The sequence below is a fragment of the Oncorhynchus nerka genome, linkage group LG27 (genome assembly GCF_034236695.1).
Source record: "Oncorhynchus nerka isolate Pitt River linkage group LG27, Oner_Uvic_2.0, whole genome shotgun sequence".
In the NCBI taxonomy this organism is placed as follows: Eukaryota; Metazoa; Chordata; class Actinopteri; order Salmoniformes; family Salmonidae; genus Oncorhynchus; species Oncorhynchus nerka.
Window position 1 is genome coordinate 40,384,622 of NC_088422.1, and position 17,418 is coordinate 40,402,039.

The window sequence follows — 17,418 nt, forward strand, 5'->3', positions numbered from 1 at the left end:
TGTTTGGCCGTAATGACCATTGTTATGTTTGAAGGAAAAGGAGGAGGCTTGTAAGCCGAAGAACACCATCCCAACCGTGAAGCACGGGGGTGGCAGCATCATGTTGTGGGGGTGATTTATTGCAGGAGGGACTGGTGCACTTCACAAATCATGAGGGAGAATTATGTGGATATATTGAAGCAACATCTCAAGACATCAGTCAGGAAGTTAAAGCTTGATTGCAAATGGGTCTTCCAAATGGACAATGACCCCAAGCATACTTCCAAAGTTGTGGCAAAGTGTCTTAAGGACAACAAAGTCCAGGTATTAGAGTGGCCATCAAAGCCCTGACCTCAATCCTATAGAACATTTGTGGGCAGAACTGACAAAGTGTGTGCGAGTAAGGAGGCTTACAAACCTGACTCAGTTACATCAGCTCCATCAGGAAGAATGGACCAAAATTCACCCCTTATTGTGGAAAGCTTGTGGAAGGCTACCCAAAACAATTGCCCCAAGTTAAACAATTGTAAGGCAATGCTACCAAATACTAATTGAGTGTATGTCAACTTCTGACTCACTGGGAATGTGATGAAAGAAATAAAAGCTGAACTAAACCACTCTACTATTATTCTGACATTTCACATTCTTACAATAAAGTGGTGATCCTAACTGACCTAAAACAGAGCATTTTTACTAGGATTAAATGTCAGGAATTTTGAAAAACAGTTCAAATGTATTTGGCTAAGGTGTATATAAAACGTTTGACTTCAACTGTATGTCCTGGATGTCAGGAAGCTTGGCCCCAAGGATATACTGGGCCGTACGCACTACCCTCTGTAGCACCTTACAGTCAGATGACGAGCAGTTGCCATACCAGGTGGTGATGCAACCGGTCAGGATGCACTGTACGTGATAGACTGCAGTTGTTAATTTAATTGGGGTGTAAAAGGTCATGGAAGCCAATAGGGATTCAAATGGATCCAAATTTCAAGACTGACATTAAAGTCAACACAAAAAAATCATCACGGAACCAGTTGATACAATATCTTCATCCTGTATCCCTTACATCTCATATTTTTAAAGAATATTGTTCAACTGTTTGTACTTTCATTTACTGTAGATTTGGATAAAAATAGAGTAAAGCAAACACAATTGTAGTACTCTGGTCTCCCTCTGCAGTACATCTACACATGCTGCCAAACAAATAATACAAAAATAAATTGCAGTAGTCATTCCTCACCTTGTCCTCCATTGCAGTACATGGATGATAGCCCGGTTCCCTACAGAATACACTTGACAGAGGATTCACATGGTTTGATAATTTGAGCAAACCAAACTACTGGAAATCAGTCATTTTCAATGGATAGATTAGAGCAGCAGCAACGACAATGGACTTGATGGATTAAGTCTCCTGTCAAGAACAAATGCCCCAATTACAATGATTGCACAAATCAAACCCGACTGATTAGATAATGACAGAAGAGCTTCTACTCATTTAATCTATTGTTTTGAGAGCCTCTTGGCGTAGGGACATCTTCTCCTCAGCTACTTTAATAGGGTACACAGTTGTGGTGATGCATGGAATAACTGAGGCTACAATTGAGTGAATTCATTTATTCTATGCTTTTATAAATTGCTTACTGGAAATCAGTTTTGCCTCATTTTATATTTATTTATCCCTCTTAACACCTCTGTCCCCAGACCCTCCCAGAAAGTCCACAGTCTGTCTGTTTAAAATCCTCTGCATTGGTTAAAATACCCCAGCCACTGCAACATACTGGACACAGTATATCGCACTGTAATTATCCCTAATGGCTCCTAACTTGAACCGTTTACGAGAAAATTCATGTTAAGAGGGTCCTAATGTAGAGGTTGGGGCGTTGGGGACCCTAAATTGTTTAATGGTTTGTACTCTATTATTCCTGTATACAGTAATTACCTGTGAAGTACTTATAGGAGAAGGTGATTTGGCATATAGATGGATCCAGAGGGTGGTGTTTGACTGGCTTTTGCCCATGTCATGTGTGCCAAATTATTTGTCCAACTCATTTTGAATTTAAGAATAAAAAATAAAAGTAGTAAATGATGAAAGAGCGGCAGTAAAATAACAATAGCGGGGCTATCTATATACAGGGGGTACCGGTAGAGTCAATGTGCGGGGGCACCGGTTAGTCGAGGTAACTGAGGTAATATATACATGTGGGTAGAGTTATTAAAGCGACTTATGCATAAATAATAACAGAGTAGCAACAGTGTAAAAGGGGGGGGGGGGGCAATGCAAATAGTCTGGGTAACCATTTGATTAGATATTCAGGAATCTTATGGCTTGGGGGTAGAAGCCTCTTGGACCTAGACTGGGCGCTCCGGTACCGCTTTCCATGCGGTAGCAGAGAGAACAGTCTGACTAGGGTGGCTGGAGTCTGACCATTTTTAGGGGCTTCCTCTGACACCACCTGGTAGAGGTCCTAGGTGGCAGGAAGCTTAGCCCCAGTCATGTACTGGGCCGTACGCACTAAACTCTGTAGTGCCTTGCGGCTGGAGGCCGAGCAGTTGCCATACCAGGCAGTGATGCAACCAGTCAGGATGCTCGATGGTGTAGCTGAGGAACCTTTTGAGAACCCATGCCAAAGTATAGCTGGTAATCAGTTTGCTTGACAGATTTGGATGGCTTTCTGCTGTAACAGCTGGAATAAAATAACTAAAACGTTGAAGTATTCACCTGTATAGTTATTCCTGTGTTTAAGAGACAGATGAGTGGTACACACAGAATTATCCAATAAGATTTATGCTTTTTGCTTTGTTGAATAAATTAAAATAGCTTCTTAGTATTGTTAAATATATATATATATTTTTTTTTTAACGAGCTTTATCAGGGTGTATGTCTTTAACTACATTACATCTATTCTCTGCTTACAATGATACTAACTTTATCTACATTATGGAGAGACATCTTCGGTGAAAGATGAGTTTTTATAAATACTAAAAAAGGTCAATGGTATGCAGCTTTTCTATAAAAGGATTTAATAAGTTGCTACCGCAATCAGAAATATGCAAAAACAGATCTGTACAAATGAACTCATGTTGCCGTAGGGCAGTCCATTAGCTGTACAAGAAATGTTAGGCGTATACAGCAGTAAGCTATAACAGAAAAGAATAAATGTAAATATGCAGCAAAATATATTTCTGAATAATCTTCTCTATAGACCGATGTAAAGGAGTAGGTGTCTTGATGACTCATGCAGATGTTTTAACGACGATACTATACAAAAATATAAATGCAACAATTAACTATTTTACTGAGTTCATAAGGAAATCAGTCAATTGAAAATAATTAATTAGGCCTTAATCTATTGATTTCACACGACTGGGCACTTGGGAGCCAGACCTAGCCAATAAGAACACATTTTTCCCCACGAAAGGGCTTTATTAGACAGAAATACTCCTCAGTTTCATCAGCTGCCCAGGTGGCTGGACTACGATTCCACAGGTGACGTTAGACGTGCCAATTGCACACTCCCTCAGAAGATGAGACATCTGTGGCTTATGTTGTGTGACAAATCTGCACATTTTAGAGTGGCCTTTTATTTTCCCCAGCACAAAGTAACCTGTGCAATAATCATGCTGTTTAATCTGCTTTTTGATATGCCACACCTGTTAGGTGAGTGTGGATTATCTAGACAAAGGAGAAATGCTCACTAACAGGGATGTGAATACATTCAACCTCCAAGCTCTACCCAACAGTGCAGTAATCAATATCAAAATATATACGACACATAAATGCTATAAACAGGGTCAGTGCCAATACCAAATGTACAATGGCAGATACTGGAGTGTGAGGTAGATAGGACATTCGGAAAGCATTCAGACCCCTTTTGTTACCTCACAGCCTTATTCTAAAATTGATGAATTACAATTTTTTCCTCAATCTACACACAATAGCCCGTAATGATGAAACAAAAACAGGTTTTTCAAAATGTTGGGAAATGCATTAAAAATAAACATAACTTATGTAAATACGTATTCAATTGATTGGACATTTGGAAAGGCACACACCTGTCTATATAAGGTCCCACAGTAGACAATGCATGCCAGAGCAAAAACCAAGCCATGAAGTCAAAGGAATCTCCCGACGAAGGATTGTGTCGAGGCACAGATCTGGTGAAGGGAACTAAAAAAAATCTGCAGCATTGAAGTTCCCCAAGAACTCAGTGGCCTTAAATGGAAGAAGTTTGGAACCACCAAGACTCTTCCTAGAGCTGTTCCTAAAGGACAACCATCTCTGCAGCACTCCACCAATCACACCTTTATGGTAGAGTGGCCAGATGGAAGCCCCTCATCAGTAAAAAAAGCACATGACAACTCCTTTGGAGTTTGCCAAAAAGCACCTAAAGGAATCTGATTATGAGAAACAAGAGGTTCTGGTCTGATGAAACAAATTTTGACTCTTTGGCCTGAATGCCAAGCGTTACGTCTGGAGGAAACCTGGCACCATCCCTACGGTGAAGCATGGTGGTGGCAGCATCATACTGTAGGGATGTTTTTCAGCGGCAGGGACTGCGAGACTAGTCAGGATCGAGGGAAAGATGAACAGAGCAAAGTACAGAGAGATGCTTGATGAAAACCTGCTCCAGAGTGCTCAGACTGGGGCGAAGGTTCACCTTCCAACAGGACAACGACCCTAAACACACAGCCAAGACAACGTAGGAGTTGCTTTGTGACAAGTCTCAATGTCCTTGAGTGGCCCAGCCAGAGGCCGCACTTGAACCCGATTAAACATCTCTGTAGAGACCTGAAAATAGCTGTGCATCGACACTCCCCATCCAACTTGACAGAGCTTGATGGGATGGGAGAAACTTCCCAAATAATGGTGTGCCAAGCTTGTACCGTCATACCCAAGACTTAAGGCTGTAATCGCTGCCAAAGGTGCTTCATCAAAGTACTGAGTAAAGGGTCTGAATACTTACGTAAATGTGATAAGAATATATTTTTTTAAACAACCTGTTTTGCTTTGTCATTATGGGGTACTGTGTGCAGATTGAGGGGGAAAAAACAATTTAAATCAATTTTATATAAGGCTGTAACGTAATAAAATGTGGAAAAAGTCAAGGGGTCTGAATAATATGTACCTGTAGGCGGGGATTAGGAGAAAGTGACTGGTTTCAGGATAAATAATAATAGTAAGCAGTACAGCAGCAACATAAGTGGTGGGTGGGTGTGTGTGTGGTGGTGAGTGTGCGCGTAAGTGTTCATGTGAGTGCAAGAGTGTCAGTGTAGCCGTGATATGCTGATTCTTTAAACAGGGATGAAAAGTGACTGGTAGCAGGAATATATAAATACGAATAGTAATATTCTAGTGGTAATGTATACATGTAAACAGGAGTAATATTGACCAGTAGCAGGATATATTGTTAGGTACTAATGGTAACGGCAAACAATGAACAGTAGAGTAGTAGTAGTAATAAATCAAATAAATAATTATTTTAGCAGCAGCATAGGTAGTTGTAAGCAATGCCCAAAAAAACTAGCCAAGATGCAAGTTATGTGCATCCGTGTCTTCACATTCTTTGAAGGAGCCAAATGCAGCCAGCAATAGCTGAATAATGCTTGGCTGAAAGAAGAGCACAGGTGTGATAGCTTTTTCATCTTAAAAGGTTTTCCTGCCAAAGGTTCAATGGGAATCTTTGTACAATTAATCCTGTAACAATGGTGTTTCAAACTGGGTGCATGTCACAAAAGATTTTATAGAAACATTTAGACAAGGACATACGTAGTCAAATCGTGAGCAGAAGGGAATACATTCTCGTCAAGAATTTGATGAAACCATATTGTATAAGAACAGTTTGTAATAGATGCACAAAACACAAACCTAGCCAAGGCTAAACAGCTCAAACCTACCAATGTCATATCATTACAAAACATGCTCGCTCTTGCAACTCACAAGCAATACATTTATTACAGTACGACCCTCATTATATTTGAGTGTGGCCCTGAGCTTCTGTGCATATTGAGTGTGGCCATTGGTCTTCATTGAGTAAGTGACCATTAAAACATTCCCGGACTCCAGGGTAACAATCTACTCCACACAAATCTTCTAAAGATGTAACAATTAATGCCAGAGATCACAGTTGATTAGAAAACATATCATTCCAACCCCCAAAATGCCTGGTAGGGTAGTTCCTCTTAAATGAGGTATACTGCAAGTAGCTCATTTGTAAGAGGAAAACATGATTAAGTCCACTCTCAATATGGCACACAGTATAAAAGGTTGGTCATTTAACAATGTCAGGTTATACCACGAGATACTGCTTTGTAACGATTCCTTTCACGGTTATCACTGAGATTGGGACTCATACAGCCCTATCCATTGTCTACACTGTTTCTCAACACATCACAGTGAACTTGGGGATTGTATACCCTTCAGTCCTTTTGCCATTCTGTTGCAGAATGGAATCGATGGTATTGGTATACTGAATGGTAAACCTTTTGTTACGATGGTGTCTCGTTTACCCCGGACCATCATAAAATATTTACTATTCAGGATACCAATACCATAGATTCCATTCTGCAACAGAATAGAAAGGGTCGACCATTCATTCCGACTGTTGTCTCTTAAAAAGTTTGTTAAAAAGGTGAATTTGTAATGTTCTTTCAAGAATGTAATGTCCTAACAGTCAAGGACAATGCCAAGAGTATATTACTGCTCCAAATGGCATCTCTCCCACAAACATTTCTATGCCCAAATTTTAAAACATACTCTACATGCCAGACAGTGCAAGCACTCTTGAAAATTAAGTAGTACTTTTTATACACAAAAGTATGTGGACACTCCTTCAAATTAGTGGATTCAGCCATTTCAGCCACACCAGTTGCTGACAGGTGTATCAAACCGAGCACACAGCCACGCAATCTCCATTTACAAACATTGGCAGCAGAATGGCCTTACTGAAGAGCTCAGTTACTTTCAACGTGGCACTGTCATCCAACAAGTCGGTTCTTCAAATTTCTGTCCCGCTAGAGCTGTCCCAGTCAACTGTAAGTGTTGTTATTGTGAAGTGGAAACGTCTAGGAGTAACAACCACAACTGTGAACTGGTAGGCCACACATGCTAAAAGAACGTGACCGTCGAGTGCTGAAGCGCGTAAATAGTCTGTCCTCAGTTGCAACATTCACTACAGAGTTCCAACCTGCCTTCATCTTAAAATAAGACGAATCAGAGTTTGGCAGAAGCCAAGAGAACGCTACCTGCCAGAATGCATAGTGCCAACTATAATGTTCGGTGGAAGAAAAGTAATGGTTCCGGCTAGGCCACTTAGCCCCAAAAGTATGTGTGAATAAGGGCCTAGAGAGCCACAGCTGTACAATACAAACGGTGGTAACTGCAGGACATGCTGGCCCTGAACCGATCAGTGCACTCTCAAATGTTTTTTTTTGTCATCATTGTAAGCCTGCCACACACACTATACTATACATTTATTAAACATAAGAATGAGTGTAAGTTTATCACAACCCGGGTCGTTGGAAGGCAAGATACTCTGAGTGCAGCCCAATCCAGAAATCTGGCAGTGGCTTCTGATTAAATTAAATTTTCACAGAACCGCTTGCTGCAATTTCGATGGGGCTCTCTTGTTCAGATATCGGTAAGTGGACTGGAGGCAGGGCATGAAAGGGATAACGAATCCAGTTGTGTGTGTCGTCTGTTTTGGGAAAGTAGCTGCGTAATTGCGCACCCAGCTCACTCAGGTGCTTCGCTATATCACATAATACAATGTAAGCTAGAGTTCATTTGCACACAAAAAAAATCATACAATGATGGAAAGACCAGTGGGTTGTCCTTGTTAATGCAGACAGAGAAGAGCTCCAACTTCTTAATCATAGCCTCAATTTTGAATATAGTTGAATATAGTTGCAGAGTCCCTGTAATCCTAGACTCAGATCACCCAGACAGGCCAGGCGTGTGAGAAACTCGTCGTCAGACGTGAAAATTATGGTCAGTAAAAGAGAACTTTAAGCTAGTCTCTCAATTATTTTAATTTTATTTTTATAAAGTCAACACTTTACCCTTTGATAACCAGCGCACTTCATTGCATAATGCAGAAAATACACGAGAGTTCAGGGGCCTTGCTTTAACAAAGTTAACCATTTTCACTGTAGTATCCAAAACGTCTTTCAAGCCGTCAGGCATTCCCTTGGCAGCAAGAGCCTCTTGGTGGATTCTGCAGTGTACCCAAGTGGCGTCAGGAGCAACTGCTTGCACGCGCGTTACCACTCCACTATGTCTCCCTGTCATGGCTTTTGCACCATCAGTACAGATACCAACATCTTGACCACCAAAGCTGTCCAATACTTGAAAAATATCCCCTCATGTTGTGCTGGTGTTCCCTAATTGACCCCCCATGAACATAACAGAGCTTTTCCAGGCCTGCCACGTCTGTTGATTCATCCAGCTGTAACACATATAATTCAATGGCTAGTATGCAAAACAGTAATTGTTTTGTTTTAAAACATCTCCTGCCATGTCACTGATGCGTTGTGAAACAGTGTTGTTTGATGAAGTCATTACCTGTATAATTTTTTACTACTCGAAAGTCATCTTTATTCTCGCTCAAAGCTCTCATGGCTTATTTTTGAAATTGTCATGTTTCATTTTTAAATGCCTGCACAAGAATGGTTTCCCGCGAGAGAGTAACGGTTCATGTGACTGGATGTTAATTATTTGACTAGATGGTTTAATTTTATTTTTGCCTGAGGCTACTCAGGTGAGAGAAAAAAAACTCACCCAAATGTATAGCCCCGTCGGAAAATATAAAATGTACTGTTTGAAAATGTGAAAAAAAAGAGAATCATTTTTATTTGGCGTAGCCCTGACAGAATACCTGCTCTAAACGTTTGACACACTAGCAGAGAGGAGTCAATTCATACAAGCACATTTATTTCAAAGTTACCCTTTCTTACTTACCTTTGTCCTTTTTCAAAAGGAGGTGAGGAGGATGCGAGCAGTCGTTAAACCAACTGGAAATCTACCATGTGCACTTTCTCTATTCCCCTTTACTCCATTCCTCGCATCCTCTCTCGACTCCTTCTCAAAAAGTCAAAGGTCCCCTCAGGTCCATCTTCTCCTCCAATACAGTTGATAATATGGCAAGAAGATACTGTATAATGCTAGGAAAAGCAGAAAAATGTAGATTAGAGCCATGGACAATCATTATTTAATTTCTATTTCACTTGCAGACAAACCAGGACATACTCTAAAATAAGGTGTATTCCAATCGATTTGTCAGTGTTTGAATTCACAATTTAGCCTCACTTCTAGACTCCCACTTTTCATTAGTTAGACATTTTATGAAACACAACACATTTCTTAAATAAATTAATGTACCGTTCTAGTTCTAACAAAGTGTTCTAGGCATTAATGGACTTGGTACATATTCTGTTATGTTAATGGGTTGAAGTACTATTGGAAATCTGTTAAAATACTTTAGCTGTGCTTGACTGAGCTTGCCTGTTGCAATGGACCCAATAGAAAAGTCCCAACTTAACCCGCCTGGCACTCCAGGTAGAATAGAGCGAATGCTCTAAAGTATTTGAAATATTTCAAATATATCAGATTCTGAACCCAGGTGTGGTTTCATTCCTAGTACAGCAGTCACCATTCTGAAGACATGAGCTGTGTTCGAATACCCATACGAACATACTATATATTTAATGAGTATATACACACACACACACACACACACTACTAGTTAATTTTAGTATACTGTAAACAAACAGTATCCTTTTAGTTGAGCGTACTAGTGCTTCGCCTGTCTACCTGAAGTTGATGCTGTTGCTATGCAACCTCTTGCTAGCATAACAAATGACTAGCTAGACATTTTACGATTTCGGGTGTGTTCGTAAATTCAATTTGTTGTCAGATTGTCCATTGTCTGTTTGTAAATTCTGAGCGTTTCGATCTCGGAGCATTCAAGGAGTAGGGTTGATCCGAGCGTTCGGACCTCACAACGACAATCAAGCACCCAAGCTAACTGGCTAACTACTTCCCGAACACAAATGAGACCACCTCACTGACCATTTTACTCATCCTAGCAGAGTTGGTTAGGCTGTTTTCATGTTATCCAGAGCGTTGGTGACTCCAACTGCGCTGTTGGCAACTATTTAATTAGGCTTTTTTTTGCCGACGTTTACTGACACATTATTCAACGGGTGTTGAGCATTCATAAATTCACCTGTTATTCTGTGCTCTGGTACACTCAGAGGAGAGTGCTCTGAAATCAGAGTAGATAGCCAGAATTAACAATGACTATACTACTTAGCTAAGAATGATGTGAATAACCAAGTCAATAATGTTGGGTAGATAGACAGCATATAGTTAATATACTGCCTGGCAAGTTCGATGTATTTGTAGCCAACTAATGTTCGGTAACTAGCTAACATACCGGTACTGCTGTAATGCTATGCGGTTTGTAAGGATAGCGTGGCTAACAAATTGTCAGCCAACACTTATTTGAAAAGCCATGACTTTATTACATTGATCAACATTTTAACATTTGTCATCATTAGTTAAAGCAATGCATTTGTATCTGCTCTCGTCCGTCTTCGGCTGCATATTTTCCACCATTCTCTTCAAATCTGAAAACGTTGTGAAGCCATGCACATTTTCTGAAGAATTGCATTATGGGGCCCTAAAAGCAAGGAAATAGTGTTCACTGCTTGTATACTTTATATTTTGGCGAATTTAGTACGACATCTGGGAACTTTTGGCATAATAACTCCATCCATACTATGACCAATAAGCATACTACATACTCAATTTATGTCACAAAAGTATAGTTAGTGTGGTTAGTATGAGTAATCGAACACAGCTAAGGTCATCAATATCACTGTCACATTTCACATAAGAAAACAGAATCTCTGCTTCTGTTAGGAAACAAACATATTCATAACAAAAATATTTAATTCTCTGTAAGTCCCTTTTCAATGTGGCCCACCGGCCAAGTACTTTCTATTACAAACACACACCAGAATCAAAAAACTGTAAAAAAAACAACGCAGGCTGTTGTGAACATCACTACTTTTGATTAACAGATCCTTTTGATTAACAGATGCGATGAGGCACAGCAAATCTCTAAGTAAGAAGTCCGTTGTGCTCCTTTTCCAGTATCCCTTTGTCATCCTGTGCTGTCCCTGTTGTGACCCCGCCCATGGCTGTGTCCCAAATGCCCCCCCTATTCAGTACACTACTTTTGAGCATAGGGCACTGGTCAAAGGTAGTGCACTATTTAGGAAATAGGGTGCCAATTGGGATGTAACCCTTGTTCTCGGTGTCCCCAGAGCCCCTCGCTCAGCGCTGTCCGGCGTCTCGGATGCGACAGGCCACCGCCGTGATGAGAGCCGCCCCCTTTCCACTTCCATCCTCTGATTGGAGGAAAGTGACCTCGCACTGAGGCGCCAGGTCCCTGACAGTCTCATGCATGATGCTGGAGAAGCTGTGAAGAGGAGAGATAAGGAGAGAGATCAGAAGCAGGTTAGAATGTTCTTACTGAGAATAGACAATGGACCAGAATCTGCAGGGTATGAAGGGGAAGTGAGTTCATATGGCAAGGGACAAGAGAATGAGGGAAACTCATAGGCAGATGTACATGCAGGCACTGTAAAAAGGTGCTGTTAAAAGGTATGAGGCTAGAATTAAACATTTATATCATGTTACATCCTTATTCTTAAATGGATTAAATTGTATATATCAACATATACACACAATGACAAAGCAAAAACAGGTTATACATTTTAGCAAAATGTTCAACTGAAATATCACATTTACATAAGTATTCAGACCCTTTTACTCAGTGCTTTGTTGAATCACCTTTGACAGTGATTACAGCCTTGACTCTTCTTGGGTATGATGCTACAAGCTTGGCACACCTGTATTTGGGGAGTTTCTCCCATTCTTCTCTGAAGATCCTCTAAAGCTCTGTCAGGTTGGATGGGGAGCGTCGCTGCACAGCTATTTTCAGGTCTCTACAGAGATGTTTGATCGGGTTCAAGTCCGGGCTCTGGCTGGACTTGAACCCGATCAAACAAGGACATTGAGACTTGTCCCGAAGCCACTCCTACGTTGTCTTGGTTGTGTGCTTAGGGTCGTCGTCCTGTTGGAAGGTGAACCTTAGCTAAAAAGTTTGAGGTCCTGAGCGCGTTATCAAGGATCTCTGTATTTTGCTCCATTCATCTTTCCCTCGATCCTGACTAGTCTCCCAGTCCCTGCCGCTGAAAAACATGCCCACAGCATGATGCTGCCACCCCCATGTTTCACCGTAGGGATGGTGCCAGGTTTCCTCCAGATGTGATGCTTGGCATTCAGGCCAAAGAGTTCAATCATGGTTTCATCAGACCAGAGAATCTTGTTTCTTATGGTCTGAGAGTCCTTTAGGTGCCTTTTGGCAAACTCCAAGGGGGCTGTCATATGCCTTTTTACTGAGGCGTGGCTTCCATCTGGCCACTCTACCATAAAGGCCTGATTGGTGGAGTGTTGCAGAGATGGGAGAACCTTCCAGGACAACCATCTCCACAGAGGAACTACGGAGCTCTGTCAGAGTGACCATCGGGTTCTTGGTCAAATACCGGTTTTCGCTTTGTCATTATGTGGTATTGTGTGTAGATTGATGAGGTTATTTTGTATTTAAATCAATTTTAAAACAAGGCTGTAAAGTAACAAAATGTGGAAAAAGTCACAGGGTCCGAATATTTTCCGAATGGAGTTTGTGTGTATGTGTGTTTGATATATATATATATATATATAAATAATCTATCTGTATCTCACACCAATTAAACTCAAATTCTTATAATTATTGAAAGCAGATTAGGTTTGTAAATGCATAAAGAAACCATGCGTAACATTTTAATGAACTAGATTGATGTTTGCATTTTACCTACGTAACCACGGAAACAGAGCCCCGAAGAAAAACTTATGTTAGAGTTTCTCAATGTTTATCCTTTTTGCACCCACTAATTTTATTCTTAGATTCAGTAAGATAATAAAGGGAAAAGTAAGAGCAAAGTAAAGGCTATAAACTGAAACTACCAGCTGCCTACAGTTAAATGTGCAATTAACGTCTGCGCCCGTATTAAAAAAATGTACGAAAAACAGTGCTGATCTAGGAGTAGAGTACACCCAGTCCATATGTTTGTCATTGTCATCGAAAAGGCAAAATCCTAAATCAGCACTCGTACTCTGGGACGATTCATGAATCCCGCACCTGGAGTATAGCTTTAACCGGACTCTCTTTTTGTGATAATACTATCTAATAACCACTCACTGTGGATGTAGTTTGTAGAGCGTTCCATCGACACCCACTGTGATTTTGAGCTCGGAGAGGTTGCGGTTCTGCCGGATCTTATCGACCACAGCGGCCAGGCCGGCACCACAGAGTTGGGCAGCGCGACGAGCCACCACGCTGCACACCTCCTTCACCAGGATACTGTCGTCACACGTAGAACTGGTCAGACCCAGGTGCTGCAGGATGGAGCGCACCTGCCTCAGGGCCAGACGGTCACTGACAAGGGGGATGAGAGACAGGCAGGCACAGACAACAGTCAAATCATTTTTGTGAACATGAAGTGCACACAACATTGTTCTCTATCATACGCTCAACATTTTGGTGTCTAGGGGGACATAGTATTGAAATCCAATAGCTTTGATACCCTGAAAAGGGGACGCACACGTTGCTCCCACCATGGCTGTTAACCTTTTTAGTGACACTTTTCCAAATCTTCCTTTGGCTCATCAGACATCAACACTAGATAGTGACTGAAAGCGTAATTGCCACAAACATTCCCAGACAAGCAAACTCTGACACCGACTCACCTCTCGATCTGGGAGAGGAACTTGGTTTCAAAGATGCCTCTGGTCTTGAGCCTCTCAGAGAGTTTGCCTCGGAACAGAAGTCCCTTTGCAGTGAACTCCAGCAGTATGTTCCTCACTATCTCCCCAAGGTACATCCCACTGATCATCTTCTCATACCTGATAGAGAGACCGAGAGAGACTTGAATCCTGAGGCTTACTGCTACACAGTTTTGTTGACAGAATCCCACTGTGGAAAAACACACTTCAGGTTTTATGGATGAAAGCGTTATTGCACTGGAGCGTGTAGTTGTCCCAGCTAGGGTCGCAAAGCTACTGGTAAATTACAAAGAAATGACTGCAATTTTATGCTATTTCGGGAATTAACATAAAATATATGTTGGTATTTTATACTTTAATAACTATTTTGTTATATATACACACAAACATTACCAGTCAAAAGTTTGGACACACCTAGCGGTTTTCTTTATTTTTGACTATTTTCTACATTGTGTGAAGACATCAAAACTATGAAATAACATGTGGAATCATGTAGTAACCAGAAAAGTGTGAAATCAAAAGATATACAAAGCTGTCATCAAGGCTACTTTGAAGAATCTAAAATAAACTCGCCCCCAAAAAAAGAAACGTCCTCACTGTCAACGTTTATTTACAGCAAACTTAACATGTGTAAATATAAGATTCAACAACTGGGACAAACTGAACAAGTTCCACAGACATTATTCCATTTCTGTTAGTCACATGTGTCCCTGAACAAAGGGGGGGGAGGGAATCAAAAGTCAGTATCTGGTGTGGCCACAAGACACATTAAGTACTACAGTGAATCTCCTCCTCATGGACTACACCAGATCTGACATTTCTTGCTGTGAGATGTTACCCCACTCTTCCACCACCAAGGCACCTGCAAGTTTCCGGACATTTCTGGGGGAATGGCCCTAGCCCTCACCCTCCGATCAAACAGGTCCCAGGCGTGCTCAATGGGATTGAGATCCGGGCTCTTCGCTGGCCATGGCAGAACACTGATATTCCTGTCTTGCAGGAAATTACGCACAGAACGAGCAGTATGGCTGGTGGCATTGTCATGCTGGAGGGTCATGTCAGGATGAGCCTGCAGGAAGGGTACCACGAGGGAGGAGGATTTCTTCCCTGTAGCACACAGCGTTGAGATTGCCTGCAATGACAACAAGCTCAATCCGATGATGCTGTAACACACCGCCCCAGACCATGACGGATCCTCCACCTACAAATCGATTCCGCTCCAGAGTACAGGCCTCGGTGTAACGCTCATTCCTTCGACGATAAACGCAAATCTGACCATCACCCCTGATGAGACAAAACCGCAACTCCTCAGTGAAGAGCACATTTTGCCAGTCCTGTCTGGTCCAGCGACAGAGGGTTTGTGCCCATAGGCAACATTGTTGCCGGTGATATCTGGTGAGGACCTGCCTTACAACAAGGCCTACAAGCCCTCAGTCCAGCCTCTCTGTCTATTGCAGACAGTCTGCGCACCGATGGAGGGATTGAACGTTCCTGTTGTATCTCGGGCAGTTGTTGCCATCCTGTACCTGTCCCGCAGGTGTGATGTTTGAATGTACCAATCCTGTGCATGTGTGGTTACACGTGGTCTGCCACTGCAAGGACGATAAGCTGTCCGTCCTTTCTCCCTGTAGCGCGGTCTTAGGCGTCTCACAGTACGGACATTGCAATGTATTGCCCTGGCCGCAGTCCTCATGCCTTCTTGCAGCAAGGCACGTTCACACAGATGAGCAGAGACCCTGGGCATGTTTCTTTTGGTGTTTTTCCAGAGTCAGTAGAAAGGCCTCTTTAGTGTCCTAAGTTCTCATAACTGTGATCTTAATTGCCTACCGGCTGTAGTGTAGTGTGCTGTTAGTGTCTTAATGACCATTCCACAGGGGAATGTTCATGAATTGTTTATGGTTCATTGAACAAGCATGGGAAACAATGTTTAAAACTTTACAATGAAGATCTGTGAAGTTATTTGGATTTTTACAAATTATCTTTGAAAGATAATCTCCTCTGTGGAGATGGGAGAACCTTCCAGAAGGACAACCATCTCTGCAGCACTCCACCAATCAGGCCTTTGTGGTAGAGTGGCCAGACGGAAGCAACTCCTCAGTGAAAAGCAAATGACAGACCGCTTGGAGTTTGCTAAAAGGCACCTAAAAGGACTCTGACCATGAGAAACTAGCACCATGCCTGAATGCCAGGGATGGCACCATCCCTACGGTGAAGCATGGTGGTAGCAGCACCATGCTGTAGGGATGTATTCCCATGGCAAGGACTGGGAGACTAGTCAGGATCGGGGGAAAGATGAACAGAGTAAAGTAGAGAGATCCTTGATGAAAACCTACTCCAGAGCGCTCAGACTGGGGTGAAGGTTCACCTTCCAGCGGACAACGACCGTAAGCAAACAGCCAAGACAATTCAGGAGTGGCTTCGGGACAGATCTCTGAATGTCCTTGAGTGGCCCAGCCAGAGCCCAGACTTGAACCCAATCTAACATCTCTGGAGAGACCTGAAAATAGCTGTGCAGTGCCCCATCCAACCTGACAGAGTTTGAGAAGATCTGCAGAGAATGGGAGAAACTCCACAAATACAGATGTGCCAAGCTTATAGCTTCATACCCAAGAAGATTTAAGGCTGTAATCACTGCCGAAGGTGCTTCAACAAAGTACTGAGTAAAGGGTCTGAATACTTATGTAAATGTGATAGATTTGCAAAAAATCTGAATAGTTTCCAAACGCACTGTACAAAAATGTATAACGCAACAATTTCAAAGATTTTACTGAGTTACAGTTCATATAAGGAAATCAGTCAAATTAAATAAATTCAGTAGGCCCTAATCTATGGATTTCACAAGACTGGGAATACAGATACCTTTTAAAAAAAAGGTAGTGGTGTGGATCAGAATACCAGTCTGTATCTGGTGTGATCACCATTGCCTCATGCAGAGCGACACATAACCTTCGCATAGTTCATCAGGCTGTTGATTGTGGTCTGTGGAATGTTGTCTCACTCTTCAATAGCTGTGTGAAGTTGCTTGATATTGGCAGGAACTCGAACACGCTGTACTACACTTCGATCCAGAGCATCCCAAACAAGCTCAATGGCAATGGGTAACATGTTTGGTGGGTATGCAGGCCATCGAAACAGACATTTTCAGCTTCCAGGAATTGTGTACAGATCCATGCGACACGGGGCCATGAATTATCATGCTGAAACATGAGGTGATGGCGACGGATGAATGGCACGACAATGGGCCTCAGGTTCTTGTCACGGTCGCTGTGCATTCAAATTGTCAAAGACAAAATGCCCGCAAGACGCAATACAAGTGGTCTGCGGTTCTGAGGCCAGTACTGCCAAATTCACTAAAACAACTTTGAAGTCTGCTTATGGTAGAGAAATTAACATTACATTCTCTGGCAAGAGCTCTGGTGGACATTTCTGCAGTCAGCATGCCAATTGCACGCTCCTTCAAGACTGTTGTGTTGTGAAAAAACGGCACATTTTAGAGACCCTTGTACTGGTCCCGGTGCAAGGTACACCTGAGTAATGATCATGCCGTT

At 42.0% G+C, this 17,418-nt stretch overlaps 1 protein-coding gene across 1 annotated transcript in view; it reads right to left on the reverse strand.

The window, feature by feature from the left end:
• Positions 1-8,887: 8,887 nt before the first annotated feature.
• The window catches only part of LOC115111772 (hexokinase-2-like), a 67,760-nt gene continuing 59,229 nt past the window's right edge, over positions 8,888-17,418 (reverse strand). Inside the window, exons 16-18 of the mRNA XM_029638183.2 lie at positions 13,835-13,990; positions 13,287-13,523; positions 8,888-11,462 (exon numbers count right to left, since the gene is read on the reverse strand). Coding sequence (XP_029494043.1) covers positions 11,318-11,462; positions 13,287-13,523; positions 13,835-13,990 — 538 coding nt within the window. The 3' untranslated portion in view covers positions 8,888-11,317. The remainder of the gene's footprint in view (positions 11,463-13,286; positions 13,524-13,834; positions 13,991-17,418) is intronic.